The sequence below is a fragment of the Rhamphochromis sp. 'chilingali' genome, assembly GCF_963969265.1.
Source record: "Rhamphochromis sp. 'chilingali' genome assembly, chromosome: 22".
NCBI classification, from domain to species: Eukaryota; Metazoa; Chordata; class Actinopteri; order Cichliformes; family Cichlidae; genus Rhamphochromis; species Rhamphochromis sp. 'chilingali'.
Window position 1 is genome coordinate 11,274,669 of NC_137950.1, and position 23,923 is coordinate 11,298,591.

At 40.9% G+C, this 23,923-nt stretch overlaps 1 protein-coding gene across 1 annotated transcript in view; it reads right to left on the minus strand.

Moving 5' to 3' along the window:
- The window catches only part of LOC308391393 (cytohesin-3-like), a 35,034-nt gene extending 22,367 nt beyond the window's left edge, over positions 1–12,667 (minus strand). The window contains exon 1 of the mRNA XM_080874020.1: positions 12,311–12,667. Coding sequence (XP_080730146.1) covers positions 12,311–12,329 — 19 coding nt within the window. The 5' untranslated portion in view covers positions 12,330–12,667. The remainder of the gene's footprint in view (positions 1–12,310) is intronic.
- Positions 12,668–23,923: the final 11,256 nt, after the last annotated feature.

Consider the following 23,923-nt stretch of genomic DNA (forward strand, 5'->3'; position numbering starts at 1 on the left):
AAACGGGACAGGCAAAAAAAAAAAAAAAAAAAAAAGAAATACACGGCATCGAGTGAGAGATTCCAAAGGTTAACACTCCAACATGTGTGCGGCAAAACAAAAGGGTTCCAGCAATTTCCTGCCTTAAAAAACAAAATCTCCCCAAAATCTACTTTTAAGTGTAAATCTCCTGCTGCTCTTCACACCCAAAAGCAACAACAGTCCCACAAACACCCACTAAAACCATGCAGGAAATCGTCTGCAAACCATCGATGTGTGTATGTATATGTATATGTATATGTATACGTACATACACATATATATATATTATATTCAAGTTATTTTTTGGAGTCGACAGAAGAAAGGGGAAAAAAATTCCCAGGCTTTGAGAAATGAGTCTCTAAATCCTGTGTTCAGACCATTCGTGCAGGAAAAGCAGCGAGGTACTTGCAGCACATGGAGCTCACTTGAAACTGGCTGTGGTCCCAGTTGTCACTGACTCGTGTGACTGAGAGGGGATTTGTCTAGATTCACTGCCTTTAAACTGACTTTAAACGCTATAATGTATTTTAAAGTGGATGAGCTTTGAGAAAAAAAGGCATCCTTTTTATCCCAGTTGGCTCTGAAGCTCTATGTGTCACATGAGAGGAAGGAGGAAAGACCAGGAAGGAAACTTCCTTTGGATCCAGACCCTAATCCGTGCTCTGCTGCCCTCAATCCCTCAAATGGTGGACAAAGGCATGCTTTATATTATATTATAGCCCAGATCATACATACCAGTGGACATGTAGATGAAAATACATATGATTACATGCACACCAAAGCCAGCTGGCACTAATCCTACACACACTCTTTACAAGCCCTGTACACTCATACAGTGTGATATATGGCAGCATATACACAGATGTTCCCAGCTGCTAGCCGCTGCCTGGCTCAGTGATGCTGGATAAAGTAACGTGATAGTTTGCGCTGCAGCAGATCACCATGTGGTACATAATGGTCCTGGCCTATCGTGTCAGAAGAGACGTTCCTGGGTGGCTAACATGGCCTCTAGTTTTAACTACCTCTGGGGGTCACCATCAAAATCTGGGGCTTGAGCGGCTGAAGAGCCTTTACACTGATTGCTCTGTTAATCTGCTGTTTTGGGGGCTGGGGACCTCCTGCTGTGAGTGCATTTATGTGTGGTTGCATAGGAGGTGGTCTGCACATGATGTCCTTGTTATATTGCACATCTGTTCGGCATCAGCACTATGTCAATATTTGATGTGATGCTTCCACAGCCTTATGCCGGTGGCTAAAGTAACTATGATCGGATGATTTGATTGGCCAGAGAAGGCATTTTTGTTGGAGCTGAGAGGATGAGTGCAGTTCAAACAGCATCAGTTTCACACACTGGAACTCTCCAGTCCTGGATGCTCCAGGTTATAGACAGATTAATGTTTTTCCGAGCTCATAAAGTCAAGTTCTCACTGAGAAGTATGGCTACACCCAGTACACTACACGTACCCAGACACTGTACTCATGATAGTAACAAAGTTTGATGTGGAAAGTTGTACCCGTCTGACCCTGCACAGTCACTGTCTTTGCTGCAAGATAAAAAGGATCTTTGCTCACAGCAAATGAAAAATAATATTTCTATTGATGCATTAAAAGCCCACATTATGGCTGCGGCGTGAAACAGTGACATCACTAAGTCCAATCATCATTTGCATCTGCGCCGAGGGTACAGGTACTTGCTGCAGTATTCTTCTCTGAGCGATAGGCGTATCAGCGCTAGCCTTGGAGTAGAAGAAGTTGGTGTGCACCGATGACTGTAGAAATTGGTGTCGACACATTGAAGATTATGTTTGATAAATGGCTGAACAGCCTGTAAATTATTACAAAACTAAACAACCAGCACAACTGTTATCAAATGTTACACAAAACAGAATAAGCGCTACACAGAACAGTAAAAAAAAAAAAAAAATTAGTCTCCACCAGCATCGTCGCTTTTATACGTGTAAAATTCAAGCCTTACACGGTCAAACCTCATTTGGATGCGGTTCCAGTTTCAGCCGGCAAAGATGGACAACACTGATATGACAACACATTTTGAAAAACGACATGTATGTGGCTGATCATTTCCTTTGCTTCCTGTGGGTGTCAGCTGACAGACAAGCAGCAGAATACAACGCTTTATCTGATATGTGCATGCTCGCCTCCAATATTGTGATAGATATCTAGCCAGGGAGCAATTTTGAAATCCGAATTTGGTGCCTATTATTTTGCACGCATCACTGAACAAGAGCAAACTTCTGATATCTCGAGTGATGCAGACTACATGCAGGCAGCGGCAGAGAACTGGAGCTGGATGATGGGCACAGACTTCTGTTAAACAGGAGCTCTGCGCTGGCCTTCAGCCCGCTCTGAGATCTGGGATGTTCCTGTGATGGTTGTGTCGCTGTCTGCAAAAACACCGAGTCTGGTGGACCACCCTGATCATGTTCACAATGAGACCAGAACAACACTTTACAAGCCACCCACAACGTCAAGGTAATTGCTCTCTCTTGGTATTGACTCCCAAGTTCACTATAGTTATTATACACGGATCACCTCAAAATATCCAGATGGCCACCTGGCAGATCAAATACTTTCCATTTAAAACAAAAACTAAATTTCATTTCTTATCCAAGTCTAGTTGAACACAGACGTGAAAATATATACTTGATCGAGAAAACGGTGCAGGAAATGAAAGGAGAAAGTGCCCGGATATTTTATTAAACTTCAAAAGTTTTCTCCAAAGAGGGAATGATTCATTTCCATGGATTTAGGAGAGTCTGATGTTAAGCCTCACTAATATAGGATTTTAAAAGTCGATACAGATATCGATGCCAATACTGACATTACGCAGGTTATTTAAAAATCTGATATTCCAACATATTGGCTGATTTTCAGACATACAAAACATTAAAAGATACCCTTCCTCATTTATGCTCTCCACCGACGCTGCTCGGATCAGCTGGTGGTTGTATTTGTCGACTTTGCAGAGCGCCCTCTTTTGGACAAGCTGTGCAACATCGAGCTCGACATGGTTGAAGGGTGTTTCTCCAGTCTCGTTTTTACTTTTTGAACTTTTCATCTGTTGGATGTTATAAATGCAGATACTGATATATCAGGAAATAGCTAATATCAGCCAATAATAGGTTCAATGGCAGAAGTGCAAATCATAGAGGTACACCTCTATGAACTACCTAACCAGCAGTATGTATTTAAAGGGACATTTCACCCCAAGAAAAACGACATTTCTATATTTTCCCTCTGGCCTGTGCAGTCATTTATGCATCTTGATTGTAGAATAAATGAACAGAACTGTAGAAATGTTTGCCTTCTCTTAAACACACGCATAAAAAGCGCAGTACACAAACCTTACAGTGGGTATTTTAATGCACAATGTTTTTCTTTGTATAAAAGTGCAACCACAAAGCATCTTAAGGCAACTGCTGTTGTGATTTGGCAGCATATAAATAAAACTGAACTGAAGCAGCAGTGATATCGCTGTGCAGACGGACTCATGCAAAGGCTAGGGTTTGTATCAAGATGTTCAAAGATTAGGGGCGTAACAATTTTGTAACTGATACAAAACCGCGATATAAACCTCCGCGATATCATATCGCAATTGCATCTTCCCATAACGTGACAGCCATGCTGTTAATGGGTGATTAGAGAACACAGCTTTGGAGTCTGCAAGAAAACTAACACTCACAGATCATTCAGATAACGTACTAACTGCTAATGTATCATAATAATAGACAGTTTTTAATCCACTCACAATCGAGTGATCAGCCCTGTGGTAAAAAAGATTTTCTTCAGTTATTCTTGTAATTCACCCCCTCTGAAAGAAAAACCAAGAATGGATTGTTTGCTGGTTTTAGAGAATTCTTATGCACAAAGCAAACATTTATGATCTTTCCCCTCAGCTGTGCTGTATTTTTAGTAAGCACTATAACAATACATGTCAGCCAAGTAGTTAATAATAAGCCTACTGTTCAGTTGTAGTACATAACAGAGGAAAAACACATGCAGTTCATTCTTGGGATGAAATGTTCCTTTAATATATGGCCTGACATAAGTGCCGACAGTGAGACTGACCTAAGATATGTAGTAGTGGTTGAAAAGTAACCCACGTATTTGTGCTGAGGTGAGAAAGGGTTTGGCGTCCTCCATTTCTATCCAGCCAGAAGCCAAGAAAAACATGCAAGTCTCACAGCCACCCCCACTACTCCCTCCCTCCTTTCAGGCCTGCATGATCGGCTGGACCCAGTTTTCTTCATTCTCCTAAACTGGACGCAGCGTTCCCCTTCAGCTGAAATTACTCAGACACTGTAGGCCCAGATCTCTGCTGCTGTCTCTCTGTGTTGGTCCCCACAGTGAAACACACTCATTTAATTTGCCGAGCCTTTTGTCTCCCATCTGCTCTCTGTCTCGCACTTAAAGAGATTCCTCCTTTCAAAGCTCGGAGCAATAATTCCAAGCAAAGCGTCCCCCTATTTACAAAAGCAAAAACATTGCCTCACTGACAAACAGTTGCAATGTCTTGTTTCTCTTTTTCTCTCTCTCTCTCTCACACACACACACACACACACACACACACACACACACACACACACACACACACACACACACACACACACACACACACACACCTACTACCATGGAGATGGGAACATGTTGCAAAGCCTCCACAGTCTCTCTTCTAATCAGGTCCATATGTAGCCGTCTCTCCCGACACTTAAATAATGCAGTTTGTTACGAGCCTCGACTCAATCCTTGCGCATCACCCGCCAGCGCTGTCTTTGTGTGTTTGTCTACTTACATGTGGTGTAATGCAACTGTATGTTTAATCTTCTAATGTTGCACCACAAAACCCATAATCTTGGCAGTCAAAATGAATTTCTGTTCTTTCCAAATCTCCCCTTAAGCCTTTAAATAACACAGCCTGCCTACTGGGTCAACCAGCGAGATTTTAAGAGTTCATTTTAGCACTTTTTTTTTGGCAATTGCTTGTGATGACACAAAATAGACGCATTTGCCTAAACCACTGCAGACAGTCATTTCAGACTACTCGGGTGCTGTATGGTGTTTGGAAGGGTGAATTATATGGAGCTCTATGCTCTATGGATTTTTCTTTATTTTTTTAATTACATTTGGATAAATGTTAAGCTAATTTAAACTCACCCTCTTCTGGCTTTTAGCTTTAAGCAGCATTAATATTAGTCTTCTCACATAACACTTGGTAAGAAAGCGAATGAGTGCTTTTCAAAATCCCCAGCTATTCAGATGACTGGCATTTCTTTTTTTATGTAACACAATAATCTGCAGATTTTACACTTTTTATATACAGTATTGCTCAACTACATGTTGGATACGGGAAATCTAATTGTCACCAAAATATATTACTGGATGTTGCTGCGGGGTTATGTTTATCTTCATTCAGTCCAAAACAGAAGTTATTTTGTTTTTTATCACAGAAAAATATGCAAAGCTGAAACAAATGGTTTCGGCTTAGTTGGACTATACTTAGCACCTGACAACACAACTGCAAGTCATCAACTTTGGGAACTTCTTGTTCTTGTTGTTTCTATTTTGTCCCGTTTGTTCTTTGTGGTCTCTCTGTGCTCCTCTTTTTTTTTGTCTTCTCTTTCCCCTCAAGAGCCCATCTTTTCAGGAAGTCTCATCTTTTCAAGCAGTCGTGACATCTCCCTCTGAGCTTCTGCTCTGATGAAACCAACATGATCTGGCTGTATCGCCCATGTGATGTTACAAAAGACAGAAAGCCCCCCCAGAAAAAAAACAAAACAACAGGCATATGACCAGCTGAAACAATCAAAGCGTGGCTTGCACCAGTGGATGTGACATCATGTTTGGTGTTTTCAACCACTGGTTAGGGCCACAATGGCAGCTACACTAAGGCTTTCACTGGGGTCGTCGAGGAGATTTCTTCATGTTAAAAAAAAAACAAAAAACCACTGTCTGCTCTTAAGTATGATTTATGTTTAACTGCAAGGACTCTGTAATCATGAACACTTGTCAAACCCTCTGCCTTAACTTATGGTAATGTACCTACACGCACGCTCAATCATCCAAGTAAGTAAATCCCCAAAAGTTGATTCTGTTCATCTGGCCGCTGCGTTTTCAGTGGGAGAAACGTTCCGTTACCAATCCAAGTGACTTCTTCAGTCTCAGAAGACCCACCTCATCAGGCCAGGACTCCTCAGTCTATTTACACCTACAGACCAGTGGACACTCTTTCAAGGATGAGGATGTACACACACTGGATGGGGAGGAGCGGGGTTTGAGCGTGGAGTCAAGGAGGCCATTTACATGGAAAGGGAAAGCATCTCTGAATCGTGGAGGGGGCCTAAGGGTACATGCTGTGATTGCATGCCATTCCCCAGTGAATGGTACTCATGGCCATTGATCAGTGGTTGTTGATCAATGAGCTCTGATCAGTGGTTGTTGATCAATGAGCTCTGATCAGTGGTTGTTGATCAATGGTCATGAGAATTTGCATGTTAATGATCAAGGAACTGACCTCCCAGCCCATTGTTTCTTCAGTGGTGCTAGTTTAAGTCATTATGCAAATGTACTGCTTATAAGATTGGGGAAACCTGAGTCTGAAGAAGTCACTTGGATGAGTGACGAAACGTTTCTCCCACTGAAAACGCTACGTCCAGATCAACAGAATCAACTTTTGGGGATTTATCTACACGTTGCATCGACTGCAATGACTGATTGCATTTTCAGCTACTTCGGCTTTTCCTCTTTTTTTGAGTCGACTGGAAGAAAACACACCAACTTGAAGAGAGAAACTCCACCATCAATGAGTATTTTGGCAGCAAACATGCAAAGCAATGCAGGTACACCAGCACAAGTATTAAAACTGGTAGCCCTGTTGGCCTATTCTGCATGCTGCGTTAGACATAGATTGAGTGCAGTAGTATAAAATCATTCACTCTGTAATATTGTGCTTTTACAGCAGTTCAGACCACAGCTATCATCAGACAGCAATGTTATGTCTAATGTGACATGCTAAGTATTGACTGCATCTTGCAGAGCTTGTGGCAAAATCTTTGCACAGACCGACACATAAACCCAGGTTAAAGTACTCTAAACCATCTTTGGGGTAGGTCCGTCTAGAGTAGGTGTCTCCCAGACCACATTTTCAACCATAATGCCACAGAGAGAGAGACAGACAGACTCACAAAGCAAAAACAACACTATTCATGCTGTCGCCACTAGTAAACATGTATCCACCCATTCAGCACCAGCACCATTTACTTTCAGCCGCCCAGGGTGATGGATACCTACAGAGCAGCCACAGCTCGCCTCAAGTACCCGTTTGATGTCCTCCCACTCACTCGCCCTACAGCCACAACAAAGACCATACCCCAATCACACCAACTTCCCCTTCTTACCAACTAATCTCCCTCAGAGCTTAAGTTCTGCGTAGACTCAAAAGCCATCTTATCTTGAGTTTCACGCCTGCCGGGGTGAATATGATATGAAATAATTGCATCCAGTCTGATGTCCATTGAGAGTTGATTGCACAGAAACGCAAAGAAGAAAGGCATTTTTATTTTTTTTTACTCAAGCTCTTTCACTGCAAGAGAAGACTGATCAGAAAGCCTGGATGTGCTTTTAGGAGACACAGTAACTGCCATTGTGGTGTGTACCATTAACAGGTCTTTACATTCAGATATGAGATGTTATTTCAGAACACACTCACAGTCCAAAGACAGCAGGAGAATGGAAGGAAAGGCCTTTCACATTTAACTTTTCCCACGGTCAGATAGAGAGAAGAGTGCTGATTGACTCACTCGGGTTATCGTGACAGTTAAACAGGAAACATGGACAGAAAAGCCTGACGGGGCTCAACAAAGACAAACAGTTTTGCACATTTTGGGCGTCTGCACCAATTTTGCCACAAAGAGCTTCATTCAGGCTTTAAAGGTGTTGGAAATTTCTATTCACTTCAGCATTTTAATACTCCCAAGTCTGCACAAAAAGCTCAGCTCGCAATAATCCCTGACTGAAGCATCACAGAGCTCCTACGAAGGAAAGGAAATACTAAAAAAAATAGTTTTTTAAAATCCAAGAGTAAAAATCCATGGCCTCAATCCAGCCATTCAGCAAACTGCTTCCTAGCCAGCTCCTGCGTCTGTGTTCTTTCCACTTCTCCATTCAGCTATACAATGATTCTAAAAATAGACACATGAGTAATAAAAACATTTTGAAGCCTGTTGCTGATTTCATCCAATCTGAAGCCAGGCCCTGTCTGCTCTGTGGCATGCAAGCTGAGCAGAGAAGCGTCAACTCTGATTAGCGAGTGCAGTAAACATGCACTAATGAATCCCATGCTGCAGCTGAGTACCACAAACAATGCACAGTGGCACCGTTTATAGTTTCGTTCAGCGTGGGGATAACTGTAGTTAAGAAATATAGGTTCTACTTGCAGGATGGGACAACTCCACACACTGCACAGTAGTAGGTGCTTTACAAGTTCTTGATTCTGTCTGCGAATTTCAATAACCCCGCCCCCCCAGATCACACACTTTGAGGCAGAGCAACAAGTTGCAAACACAAGCATGACTTTTCCCCTTGCAATGAGTTGCTTACTGTATGGTTGTTGACATGGATTGAAATCTAGCCGCTATAACATGCTAAACAGTGGGAAAAAATGGAGGGTTGCAGGACTGGAGCTACGATCTAAGTCTCTTAACCATCCAACAGAAATGCAGCATGCAATGAGGAGCAGATCACACTGGCACCACTGTGAAGTAACACAAAACAAAACTCATTCACACCTGCCAAAGGAAATGTTTGGGATTCCATAAACGAATGTGCCCATTATGGACTCTTATGTACGATGTGTCCTCCAGCTGTTATAGTGATAGCACCACGGAGGCCGCAGCATGGAAGGAAAGCTTAACAATGTGAAATAACTGTGAGGCCATTGGACAGCCTACATCTGTTTGTTTTTATTTTTGTACTGAATGTATAAGATTCCTTAAACGTGACAATCGGCATGTGTTTAAGAGATGAATGGTAAATCCTTTTCCCTCTGTTTTGGTCTCCACCTGCTCATGAAAATAAATAACTAAATGCTCCACTGTGTTTAGTGGTTTAGTGTTTATGTGGTCGCTTACTGCAGGGACGCCAGCACGCAGTCGTTTTAGCGGCTTTTGTTTAGCTAGACGGCCGCAAGTTGCGACTAGAGAGTGAACAACACCAAGCATAGTGAAAACCTTTCAACGAGTCGTGGGCGGCAACTGGATTTAAACACAAAAAATTAAAGTCTTTTCACATCATAGGCTGATTTTATTTGCAGACTGTCAACACGGTGCGATCAGTTAGTCACGCCCAAAGCATATTCTTAATGGGTCATTTAGCTAAAGAGAGCTGCAGAGGCGGGTGGTAATTTTTTCCCTGATTGGTTCATGATTACAAGCAAAGCCAGCTAACAGTATACATCATCGCCTGATCACCTGATAATCAGTGTCAGCAGAAAGCATTGATTATACCGATTTGGTGCACACCTGTAATCTACCAAAAAAAAAAAAGGCCTCTCATATCAGAAACCTCAGTATAGCCTTGTCATTTTGGGCCCAGCTGCATGTTCCCATACACTGTTTAGAGTTACAGAGGAGGAGGGTTGAGGGAGCATTAGCTCTTTGTGTACTGTTGCTTAATCCTATAAAATATGATGTCATCTGTTGGGCCTCTGTTGTTCTCAGATTGGCTCAACGGTGCAGAACAAATGATGCCCTTAACTTTGAACATATGTTGTGCAGTTTGCGTGCAGGCTGGACGTGCAGGCGTGGGAACACGGTCCCATAATGTGCACATATGTTAGAATGCAAGATAAGAGAGCTACAAAGCACAGTTTGCAACAAGGCAGATCATCATGCATTGAGCTAAAGGTCTGCAAAATCACCACGGCACTGACATCACAAAGTTTTTTCAGTGATCTGACATAAAAATGTAGCAGAACACACCTCTGAGTCTTTGACATTACTGACTTTGTGCAGCTGCCCGTTAAGTGACTGGCAGACAGATTCAGGCGCCAAATGCCTTTCGCTTAGCATCAGCGTATCAAGGTGCGCATGCGAACAATTTTTAAGCGATGGGAGGCAGCGAGAGTGTGAGTAAGTGCTCCAGAGCTCTCAATTAGTTTAACATGTATGGAAAGTTATTTGAAAAATCCGCTACGCACACCGCTGCGTGTAATCTCAACAAGCTCGTGTCCTATATTTCAGATTTAATCACACATGGCGTGCCTCTGTGCTCTTGAGCTCTCTCTTCTTGTCACATGATTTTTTTTTCGGGGGGGGAGGAGAGAAATTGGTATCGCTATGATTGACCTCATATGAGGAGATGGCTTGTAGTGCGCATGTTTTTAAGGGAAAATGGAACAACCACACTAACTCCTCATGGGTTAGAGTCCAAATAGGATGACTGTAAAATAATATTCATGTCTGCAAGCCTCTGAAATAACACATTTAAAACTCTTCTCCTAAAACACACGTGAAAAGAGAGATCTTTGTTCATAGCTGGCTGTTTTTCCTTCTGGTAAAGCTAAAATATGAATATTTCTTGCCCTTTGGATCATGAATCAGCACAGTTACCTTTGTGGCACATTAGATCTTCTTGTTGATAACTAGCCCTAGAGTGAGAGCGTGGAGTGAGAAATCAATACGCCTGATTTTGGCAGCAAATATACAAACATTAATATTCACACAAATCCTCCAAAATATAGTCCCTTATTTGTCTATTATATAAATATTCCTACACTGATGGATGCTCATATTAAACAGTTTCAAATAATGGAGTCAGAGTGTGTATAAGTAGTCCTTGTAAAGCAAGAGCTCAGCTTTCAGACTGCTGTAAATGTTCAGCTCATGTGTTTCTTTTCAACTCTTAACACGTTGATCTCAGGCAAACAGCTCTGATTGTTTGAGAGGGGCAGCCAATACGAAGGAAGCTAGCCTAAATGGAGACGCGCTAAAGAATGCCTGTTTCAGACAGAGAATGGAGAGGATTTTTAAGCGTGAATCATGCAAAGCTACCCGAGTGGAATTCAAATAAAATTGAACACGGACATCAGCTAAAGGGCATACTGACTGGAACATTTGGAAATATCTGTGTCATCTATATCACTTTCATTCAAATTCAGGGCAGAGCATGAAGCTTTCCTTATATTCAGGTAATTCAAGCATGACACCGATGAGGGTAAAAAAGAAAAAGTGGAAGTTCAGAGGAACGCCTCTCCTGCCTCTACTAATCTCACAGTTTAACCGCCAAACTGTTATCAGACTATATCCATTTGTTTACACTACATTGTATTCAAGGACTTCAGGCCAGAAGACGGTTAGGATTATCTGCTTGGAAGCATCCCGTATGTGTGTCGCTCGCCACCATCATTTAATAACCAACTCAGAGCTGCAGCCACCATGTGTGGTAATCTGGGTTATGTTGCACTCGCCTGAACTGGTTGAATTCATTCAGCTTTAAAACCAAAACCCACCATCAGGACTGCATTATACTACCTTTAATACCCAAGTCAGGACAGTCAGCGCACACTGGATATCACTAGTGAGCTCATCATGCTTAATTTCCACCTACATCAAGATCAAAAATGTAAATCTTGCATCTAATTCAATAATGAGTATTACAGTATTTCATTTTACTACAAGATCTAGCAGTAAAACTTCAGACAGAGTTTAATCAAATGTGCAATGGGTGTCACTATCCTAAAAAAAACCCTAATTTTTAAACACAGAACTGCTCATGAAAAAAGAACATTTAACAAGAAAATGCACTATCCTCCATATGGAAGGGTGCCTGTCAGATATCTTATCAATTTCCACCAGTTTACAGGCTTCACATGGCGCCAAGAGATAGTGAGAGATACTTCAAAGCAAAGCAGAGAGACATCAAACAGATGGAAAAGAAGCATGCAGGGAAAATTTTGCTTTGTGTAGCTTTTTTCCACCCTTCTTTCCTGATTTCTGCCAAGATCAGGATCTCACCTGCGATGAATGAGGGCATGCAAATCATTACAGGGCTGCCCTATATCTGAAAAACGCTCTTTTATCAGCAGGTATGTATTATCAGGGTACACGGCGGCCGACCGTGGAAGACTGGGAATGTCTAAACAAGACAACCTCATGTCTTCGCGCATCCTTGCGTCCTCGCACACATCCATCCATACCGTCCTCTCCGTGTCCCCCTCCCCTGCGCGCAGACTGAGAGGGAGAGAAAACCAGTGTGGGAGAAAGGAAAACAGCCTCACCGTGATTGTCTTCGTCCATACCAGCGACCTGGCACTTCCAGCAGAAGGTGTGAAACCTCGCGGGAAATTCTGTTTATCTGTCTTTACCGGGATTTTCTTTCCGTCCACTGACACATAGGCGACGCCGGCGGTGTGTTGACAGATGGAGGAGTGGACCGGTGAGCAGATGTCAGCGGCAAAATTAACAGAAAACAAAAAAGAAAAAAGGGAGAAGAAGGGAGGGAGGTGAGGAAGAAGCCTCCTTGTATATTAAAAGAAGCTCTTTAATTGCACGAGTGAGGTGAGACGATGAGATGTGAGGCAGCCGCTTTCTTGTCCCTCTGCTCCATCCTCAGCTGCTCCGTCTGCGTTCACACCAGCGACACTGCAAGAGCGACGTCATCAAGGCCCGCCCCCCAAAAATAACACCCCCCACACCAACGATACATTACACTACACACAATGTAACCGGCGCTTACTGATTAACCAAACAAAGTAAAATGAGTGATGTGGGGTATTTAAATCAAGCAAAATAATTGTAAAGCATTGTGATATTTAAAGTGAAATTACTCACTCAAATAAGAAAGAAAAAACACAATCCCTGCACGTGATTTTTTTTTAATGTAGATTACTATTATTCTTGCAATTTCTTTCAAGGTTTTTTCTAAAAAAAAAAAAAGAAAGAAAGGAAAATGGTAAGAAATTCCCACAAAAGTTAGATTAAATTGAATCCAGTTTTCTTTATTTAGCGCCAAATCACAACAACAGCTGCCTCAACTGCTTTACATTGTAAGGTAAAGGTAAAAAATTTTAATAAATGACAAATTAAAAAGGCATGAACATTTTTTTGTATCGAAAAAATATCGGGGGGGGGGGGCAGCATGGTGGCACGGTGGTTAGCACTGTTGCCTCACAGCAAGAAGGTCCTGAGTTCAATTCCACCATCAGGCCGGGGTCTTTCTGTGTGGAGTTTGCATGTTCTCCCCGTGTTTGCGTGGGTTCTCTCCAGGTACTCCGGCTTCCTCCCACCGTCCAAAGACATGCAGCTTGTGGGGATAGGTTAATTGGATAATCCAAATTGCCACTAGGTGTGAATGTGCGAGTGAATGTGAGTGTGAATGGTTGTCGTCCCTATGTGTTAGCCCTGCGACAGACTGACGACCTGTCCAGGGTGTACCCCGCCTTTCGCCCTATGACAGCTGGGATAGGCTCCAGCGCCCCCTGCGACCCTGAAAAGGATACGCGGAAGCGGGTGGATGGATGAAAAAATATCGAACCGTGACACCAAAGTATCGAACCGAACCGTGAATTTTGTGTGTCGTTGCACCCCTAACATATATATATAGTGGATATTTGGATTTATTTAATCTTGTACTTTTTATTATACGTTGCACAATGAGTTGCTTTACAAATTAAAAAATAATGACTTACAGTTCATTTAATTCCACATGGATTTAACGCACATAACTGGCTGCTGATTATAAATAAGTCCCCCGTTTTACCATATCAGCTAAAGAACTTAATGGAAATACTAATTGTTGCCCTTCCTAATGTAAATGCCTGATTTTATTAAACATGTACATCTTTGTTATCAGTTTGATGTACAGTTAAATGGATCATTTATTAACAGTTTCTCTGAACAGTCATGTAACTCCAGTGTTGTTGATGCAGTGATGACTTCAGCAGTGTTAGATTCACATGACTACCCAGAAAAACTGTTTGTATCATTCAAAATGAAAACATTATCCAAGCGAGGATGCAGCATATGAATTATACACTATGTGGAGACTATTGAGACTATTTATGACCACAAAAAAAGCTCAGTTGGAGATTAACCTCATTAATCAATGATGTGAAGATAAACCAATAAGAAACATGTCATAGGCGTTGGATTATGGATCATGGATTGTTGTTTTATCCCTTAAAACTAGTTAGTTCACATTATAGTTCATAATAAGGTGATTACATCATATCATATCATTTTATTTAACATTATTGATTTGGCCAGATGTTTTCCCGATGTATTTATTTGCATCAATTACAAGATCAGTGGTTAACTTGTGAGAAAAGTCTAAATATCTGTTTTAAAGGTGCTTTTTGCACTCGACCTACAGTGGGGCAAAAAAGTATTTAGTCAGCCACCGATTGTGCAAGTTCCCCCACTTAAAATGATGACAGAGGTCAGTAATTTGCACCAGAGGTACACTTCAACTGTGAGAGACAGAATGTGAAAAAAAAATCCATGAATTCACATGGTAGGATTTGTAAAGAATTTATTCGTAAATTAGGGTGGAAAATAAGTATTTGGTCACCTCAAACAAGGAAAATCTCTGGCTCTCACAGACCTGTAACGTCTTCTGTAAGAAGCTTTTCTGTCCCCCACTCGTTACCTGTATGAATGGCACCTGTTTGAACTCATCATCTGTATAAAAGACACCTGTCCACAGCCTCAAACAGTCAGACTCCAAACTCCGCCATGGCCAAGACCAAAGAGCTTTCGAAGGACACCAGGAAAAGTATTGTAGACCTGCACCAGACTGGGAAGAGTGAATCTACAATAGGCAAGCAGCTTGGTGTGAAAAAATCAACTGTGGGAGCAATCATCAGAAAATGGAAGACGTACAAGACCACTGATAATCTCCCTCGATCTGGGGCTCCACGCAAGATCTCATCCCGTGGGGTCAAAATGATCATGAGAACGGTGAGCAAAGATCCCAGAACCACACGGGGGGACCTGGTGAATGACCTGCAGAGAGCTGGGACCAAAGTAACAAAGGTCACCATCAGTAACACACTACAACGGCAGGGAATCAAATCCCGCAGTGCCAGACGTGTTCCGCTGCTGAAGCCAGTGCATGTCCAGGCCCGTCTGAAGTTTGCCAGAGAGCACATGGATGATACAGCAGAGGATTGGGAGAATGTCATGTGGTCAGATGAAACCAAAGTAGAACTTTTTGGTATAAACTCAACTCGTCGTGTTTGGAGGAAGAAGAATACCGAGTTGCATCCCAAGAACACCATACCTACTGTGAAGCATGGGGGTGGAAACATCATGCTATGGGGCTGTTTTTCTGCCAAGGGGACAGGACAACTGATCCGTGTTAAGGACAGAATGAATGGGGCCATGTATCGTGAGATTTTGAGCCAAAACCTCCTTCCATCAGTGAGAACTTTGAAGATGAAACGAGGCTGGGTCTTCCAACATGACAATGATCCAAAACACACCGCCCGGGCAACAAAGGAGTGGCTCCGTAAGAAGCATTTGAAAGTCCTGGAGTGGCCTAGCCAGTCTCCAGACCTCAACCCCATAGAAAATCTGTGGCGGGAGTTGAAAGTCCATGTTGCTCGGCGACAGCCCCAAAACATCACTGCTCTCGAGAAGATCTGCATGGAGGAATGGGCCAAAATACCAGCTACTGTGTGTGCAAACCTGGTATAGACCTATAGTAAACGTTTGACCTCTGTTATTGCCAACAAAGGTTATGTTACAAAGTATTGAGTTGTATTTTTGTTATTGACCAAATACTTATTTTCCACCCTGATTTACGAATAAATTCTTTACAAATCCTACCATGTGGATTCATGGATTTTTTTTTCACATTCTGTCTCTCACAGTTGAAGTGTACCTCTGGTGCAAATTACTAACCTCTGTCATCATTTTAGGTGGGGGAACTTGCTTTATTTACAGTGGCTGACTAAATACTTTTTTGCCCCACTGTATATACCTGCCTCAATGTTGGTGATGCACGCATGACGACACCTTTGAGGGCTCACCGCCAAAGGAGTCTGACTCACTGAGGATTTTCCAGCAAAGCCATGCCAGCAGTCCAACTGCAAAGAACATGAAATGCATATGAAAGTGCAAAACCCAGAGCTCAGGAAGGGAGTTGTTGCTGAGGACACATTGTGCAGAACTACAGGGGCACAATGGAAAAAAGCTACAGAGCAGGACGTGATGTGATGGGCCTGTCCTCCTCCACCCTTGCAGCATTATGAAATCTGACCTCTTTCAAAGTGAAGGTTCAATAACAAACAGCAACCATATCCACGGTGGCTGAAATATTTGGGATAATAATCCATGAATGTGAGCACAAGCTTGCAGCATGCAAGACTTAAACTCTCATTAACTACAAAGCATGCAGAGTGGGAGAGTGAAGACACACGTGTTTAATTTGGAAATAAACATAGTGGTGGCACAATATATACAGTTTATGACTATAACATGGGAGCTTATTTGGAGGCAGTGGCTTTTTTTTTTTTACCACTAACGGTTTCTGCGTTAGTATGCAAGCACATGCACAAATACACTTTTTTTTTTGCTTTTTTTTTTTTTTTAAATTGTATTCCCAAAGGCAACTTAAAGTTGTGTTTTGCACATTTTAATAAATCGCTGGACCTTTTCTCCACTTTCCTACCAAAATATAATGAAATGAGGGGCAGCTCAAGACTTAGGCAAGTAATAAAAGTTAAATTATAGTAAACATTAAAACCTGATAAGCTACTTTCAGCTTATATTTTCAGTAGTTCTACTTTACTTCAGTAACTCCTGCTTGCTTTGTGGGTTTGTTTCATGAAGACGTGTGGAGGAAACATCCAGGCCTGAAGTAAAAGCATCATAATGCTACAAAGGTTTCATTCACTTGAAAAGTTTGCAGTTTGGAACATCACAAGAGCGATGTAAGGAACATGATTTATTTTCAGTCTTTTGTTCAGATGCTTTTTTGTACTGCAAGAAGAAAAATGAACTTGTTGAATGCCACACCTTTAGTATACCAAGAGTCTGATAATTGCAAGTCTTTTGTTCAGTCAAACCTTGAGCTATAATAGAACTGTTACTGGAAAGCCGAGTAAAACTCCCGTGCTTAGTTTCCCTTCTGTGGCATAATCACAGTAAACTTCTCCTGATTTGAAAATCCCTCTGCTGGCTGAACGGCTGACATAAATCATGCCTGCATTCATTGTTTCATGCCTCAGCAATGACGTCATTGTTACCAAGTAGAACAAACACGTACACATACTTCCAATCACAGCAGATTTATCTATGATATAATGGATCTATGAATCTGAGTGGGGTAACGTTTCATTCTAATACAAACTTAAAGCTAAATCACTCTCTACATATTTGATATCTGACCTGAATAATATCAACACTCTTGACACACAGTTTAATCTACTAGAAATACAAACATTTAACATATATGCACGCATTCATTTATTCCCAGAGTTAAGTATCTGGAAATACTCATTATTTCAATTTGAAGAATGGGTTTCCGTCTTGTGATCTGATCGTATGTTTCTAATCGTGCTCTTTCCAGAAAATAAAAAATGAACAGTTACTTCATTTCCTCATTCCTCACTTCAAATTAAAGACAGACCCTACTTGTTGAGCAAACTACACTTCTCTTCCTAAAAATAGTAATTTAATGGCCTTCCTTGTTTTCCCACTGCAAAGCTCATGGAATAAACAGATACTGAGTCCACAGCGTGGGTAGCTGTAATTAATTTGTAGCATGTTTCCCATGAATTCCTCCTCACTCCCCCTCAGAGGCATGCTTGTAGTCAGATGTTAGAGTTTTCATACAAACCTTCTTGAAGAAACTTGAGGACTGAATAATTGGATATGTGACAGTTTCGGCATATTTCTCTTTAACTAGTATTCCTGGCTGTGACAATAAGCAGGAATGCAGGGAGGTGACAGCCATAGGTTTGGGAATCATCCTGTCTTGCATGCAGATGTCCGGACTGGAACAGGAAGAGGCTCCATTTCCAGCTTCATTGAAACCAAATGGGTGGACTCAAGCAAGAGCTTCCTTCAAATCACTGAAGCTAGACTTCATACATCTGCTGTTTATGGTGTACACTTTGTTTTGAATAATTTGGAATACTTGGAAATGGAACATTTGTCTTCCAGAGGTGTGCCTAAAAATACTTTGTGAGTCATCTCAAATTTCTAGCGAATTTAAAATAGAAAGAGACAGAAAAAGTAAGAGTCAGTCTTTCCTTGCCCTAGCATTCTCATTTTTGTTGACTCATAAAGTTGGCCCCAGTCGGTCATCACACTTGACTTCATTAAAATGTAGTTATGCATTTTGTTTTTATTTCTTTAGAAGCCAGAAAAAAAAAAAGCTTTGCATGGACGCACATCCTGTAAGGCAACTTGTGTCATCTGCATTAAAACATCATGTGCAGGGTCATCAATGGGTGCACGCATGCAAGAGTTGTCCTTTTTGTGATGTTTGTGGACGCGTCAATTTAAACTCTTCAAACATCAGTTTATTATAACTTTGTAAATGTGTTACTGTTTCACAAAAAAAGAAATATAGAGAAATCATTTGGGGATGTTCTTACTGTTGGTAATGTAGACATTGTCAGGGGTTTGTGGTTTGGTTGCTAATATTATAACTTTGTGTGATGGTCATGCACACATGCTAGGAGATCAAGTTTAAGGTGGGTATGATGGCATTCTCAGATGTGCTCATTTAACCAGATCACCATGCTGAAGTATGCTACGTACCACTAAACCATAGACTGTATATGAATAATAGACATAGCTAAATGATCAACATTATACAGTACATAAAGGTTCAACTATATACATGCACCCCTACTAATATTTGATCCAAGGTTTTGGCAGTCATCAACAAGCTTCTGTCATAATTCTGACTGGATGTTTGATCACACATCTTAGCAGAATTTGTAAAGTTCATTTAAACTGGCCGGTTTCCCGGCACAGACTCATCTTTTCAGTGTATTCCACAAATTTCCAGTGTATTCCACAAACCACCGACCTTTGGGAAGGCCATTCCAGTATATTAATGTTAGTCTGCTTAATCCGTTCCAAAACCATTTTAATATGTATTCGGGATCATTGTCCTGGTGGAACATCCAACTGTGTCCAACTTACAGTCGTCTAGTGTCATGATCCTAAGTCTGTGGCCTCACTCCTCTTAGAGTCCCTTGGATTTTCCCATTGTTCTGAGCATTCAACCCAATATCACGGCAAAAGGTGTAATAAACACATCAGTCCACAGTGTCCATTTCACACTTTATTAACATTACTACCACATTTACAAGTGTAAATGTACACATTAGCCGCCTAGCTTGATCATTTCTGATGATTAAGGACCCTGGAATGTACTTAATATATAAATCTATCAATTGTAATCAGTAATGATCACTAGTTAATAGGTTAATAGGCCTCATCCTTGTCAAGTTCAAGACATCGTGGAACCTTCAGAACCACCAAGTTCTTGTTTTTTAAAGTTATACTAGATGTATGCTTTACAATCATTTCACCCTGGAAAAGAACAGTTCAAAGAAATCAAGTAACGATGACATTCATGTCCATGATGAGTGTATGTAAACTTCTGACCACAACTGCACCTCTGGCAATAAAACACACACACACAAAATCCCATGACTAATCCACATTCACCCTCAAAAGTTTTTCTCCAGGAAGTTGTTGACTTTTTTCTTTTAGCTTACAAACTTTTATGCCCTGAACTTTTTGTTGCTCTGAAGAAGAAAATTACAAGTCAGCAACGCTGTAAGCTGCTTCCTGACCCATACTGATATAATGAGGCATAGGTTGAGCAATGTAGCTCCACGCTTTTTCTATTTTTAAGATAGAAAAATGCTGATTACTGAGCTCTGTTAGGTAAGTAGTGGGATTTTAGATCCCTGAAAGTGAGATTTACAAATGAAAGTGATGAAATGTTAAATGTAATTAGGCAATTAGTGAGTGCACTGCATTTGATTTATCACCTCCTGTGTTTCGGTCTACCACTGCAATGACCCTGCTTATCAATGTCTGTCATCAGATACAGAATTTATTTTCTTCAAACACATATTTTGTTTCATTTGTATCATTTGGCTTTGAACCTGCTGAGTTTCTTAAGAATTCCTCAATCCTGTGAAAACCATCATGAACTTCCCCCACACATTCCTGCAAATCCCAACACACAAGTAATGTGACACACTTCCTGTCTGACAATGGTGGAGAGACTGAAGCAGGGAAAGCTGGTGAAGGCCGGAAAAGAAACCGGAGAAAGAGAAATGCGCACACACCAAATGAGAGAGAGGGGACAAAGGGAAACACGTGGGACGTCTTTCCAGCTGGGAGCAAAGCTCTGCAGTTTTTCTGTTGTTTGAGCAGACACAAGCTTCCCATCACATCCACCCCTGCAACATGTGACTCACCAGGACATTTGATTGTAAAAAACTCTGACTTGTATTTGATTGTTAAAATGTAATTGTATAGTTAAAAGATGGGTGTTTTTTTTTAAAGAAATGGGACTGGACATTTGCAGGGAAGTCCCCTTTCATCTCACGACTAAACCATGCACATGTTGCTTGTCATACTTCAAAAGCGCTGCTTATTTTTAGGGAGCTTTCCATCTGCTGCCACTGGCTAATAAACAAGGTGCACAGCACTGCCTGAAGCCAAACTGAAGGAAAACATGCATCCTTCTGTTAAAGCTCGACATCCAGGTGGAGAATATGCTAGAGGAAGCCTTCGGGAAGCACCTAGAGGAAGGTTTCAAAGAATAAAGCAGAGTTTATTTCTGTTTCTAACACATTGTCATGGGGGGATTTGCTTCATAGATTTGTGCTGTAAAAAAGTAAAGTTATGAAACCGAACTATGAGCTCCAAATGAACATTTGCAGTGACTTAATCAGAGTTGCAGTCGCAGCTAAATTTTTGGAAAGTCCATCATGAGCTACTGAATCATTTATGTAGGTTATCTCCTGTCGCTGTGGCATAGGCTTACATTGATCATGTGGGAAGGAGAGATAGCAGCAGCAGCAGCAGCACAAATGGCAAATCCTCAGCTGGGATCAGCCATCTGCTTTATGTGCTCAATTCAGCTGGAATGAGGAAATCCAGAGAATGTAGCTTTTACTTCATTTAAAATGCTGAATTTTCCCACATTGTGTGATTCCCCACATGCACCATTGCAAGCTATACTCAGGCACTTGAGTGATGACTACGTGCAGACTGTCAATATGATTCCTATGCAAATGGCAACACCATGAAAAGGGTCATTAAATCTCGGTGCTTATTAGACAGCATAATGATCTGATGATATGTCTCTCTGAGCAGCGGTTTGAAGGAAGATGCATATGGACTGATGGCATAAAAAAAGACTTGGAGGCTAAGTTCATGAATAGTTTTTAAAACCTCCCTAAACTCAGGTGTTACAGCAAGACAAGGCCAAAACAGTCCCAATGATAAAACCCTCACATCTTTATTAAAGGTCGGATGTTAAAGGTATAAAAAAAAAATCACCCAAAGTTGACCATGAAGAAAACAGATACTGTATTCTATAGTGTAAGTAATGACACATCCCTACCGCTGTCAGTGAATGCACCGGAGATCAGATTACAGTCTTAATCTTAGGTTTTATGTGATCTGCTTCATTGCACAAGTCAACCACATCGGCTTTTCGTTGCAAAACCGCAAAATCTAAATGAGATGATAAGATATAGACAGAGTTTAACTTTCAGGGAAATGCTACATTTCTTTTCAGCTAGATAAGAAAATTACTTCAACTGTCATGCCAGTTGCAACAGTAACATTGCTGTAAAAAAGAGAGAGAGAGAGAAAAGGAAATGTGTGCATTTTAATGTACCTTTCTTTATGAATACACTTGGGTGCTATAAATGATCATGACTTTAAAGTCTCAGATGGTTATTTTAGGTAAGTTTATTAAAACGTTTTATTGTTGGGGATGCATGATGCTGTTCCCAGTGTTTATGTGACTGTGTTAATGTTTAGCTAGCAATAGGACAATGTTCATTGAGCCAATGTTCATTGCCCAAAAAGTACAGGAACTGTGTGACATAAGTAAGGAGATTGTAACAGGAACATAATAGAATAATGGTATAATGAGGGGACAAATCCATTACGATATTAGAGTGTAAAGCAGTAAGAATACAGTAGATATGCAAGAAAATAGCTTTTCACCTTTAATGCAACTTTACAGGTTTTTAAAAAAATGTGAGAAATGTGGTGAGAGTAAATTAAAAAAAATATCTGAATTTATATTCAAAAAGCTCAAATACTGTAAGATCCAGTGTTGCTAAAACTGCCTTTACTGGTAATATCACTTGAACAGACTCAAAATATTAACAACATGCTGCTAAACTAGATGCAAACATTAAAAAAGAAACTATTATGAAAAAACTTTGTGCTGTGTAAAATTCACAGTAAAACATTAAGAACAAATTTTCTTTGTGTTTTTTTTCTTCATTAGGATGCATGAGTACAACCTCGGGGAAGATTTTCTTCATTCATTTTGTCAGTTTGACATACAGTAATCACGCAGTGTGACGCCCCTCTGCTGTGTTTTACAGCCTCCCCGTTGTGATGGCGACAGGCCTGCTTATCCTTCATTAATCTCTCTCCCCTCCTTCTCCCCCTCACTTAATGGTGACGTTTATCCTATTAATGTGTTGTTTGCCGGTAAATCTCCCCCAAAACATAATCCAGAGACATGGTTAGTAATGTGTGTGAGCGGGGACATGGTTGCCTTGGAGTCTGTGATTAGTTAATGGACACAAAATAAATGTCAAGAGATGATGCTCAGAGACGCTGAGAGAAAGAGAGCGATCTGTGATTCTATTATACTTTTCCCCAGTGGCAACGAAAAAATCAGCACTACTGGCTTCCCTTTCACAGAGCTACAAAGATGTACAATACTGCCCCCTGCTGTGTGCATGTACAACTGCAGTTTGATTGTACCACGTTGATGAGTAATAAAAGTGTTCAGGCCCTTAAGTAAAGACAGCAATGCCACAAAATAAAATAGATCATTACATGTATAAATCAAAACATGGAAAGAAGTACATAATTTTTTTGCTACATTTTGTAACCCATTTAACACACATTCTTCCTTTGCCGATTCTGAAATATTTACTTGTTGTACATGATATTACTGCTTCATATGTACTTATTCCACTTAAGTGTATTTATTTTGATCTCATATTGGCTTTCATTTTATTAAAATCTTTGTTCAGTCAAAATGTAATGTAATGTAATTTATTTTAAAATTATTTCATTTACATATATGCCTTTAATATATCTATCTATCTATCTATCTATCTATCTATCTATCTATCTATCTATCTATCTATCTATATATATATATATATATATATATATATATATATATATATATATGCCTGGATTGATTACAAGAAGGCCTATGACTCAATGCCCCACAGCTGGATACTGGAATGCCTAGAATTGTACAAGATCAATGGGACCCTAAGAGCCTTCATCAGGAACTCAATGGGGATGTGGCGTACAACACTAGAGGCCAACTCCAAGCCCATAGCACAAGTCACCATCAAGTGCGGGATCTACCAAGGAGATGCTCTGTCCCCACTGCTGTTCTGCATAGGCCTGAACCCCCTCAGTGAGATCATTAACAAGACTGGCTACGGATACCGACTACAGAACGGAGCAGTTGTCAGCCACCTCCTGTACATGGATGACATCAAGCTGTATGCCAAGAGTGAACGAGACATCGATTCACTGATACACACTACCAGGCTATACAGCAATGACATTGGAATGTCGTTCGGACTGGAGAAGTGTAGTCGGATGGTAACAAAGAGAGGGAAGGTAGT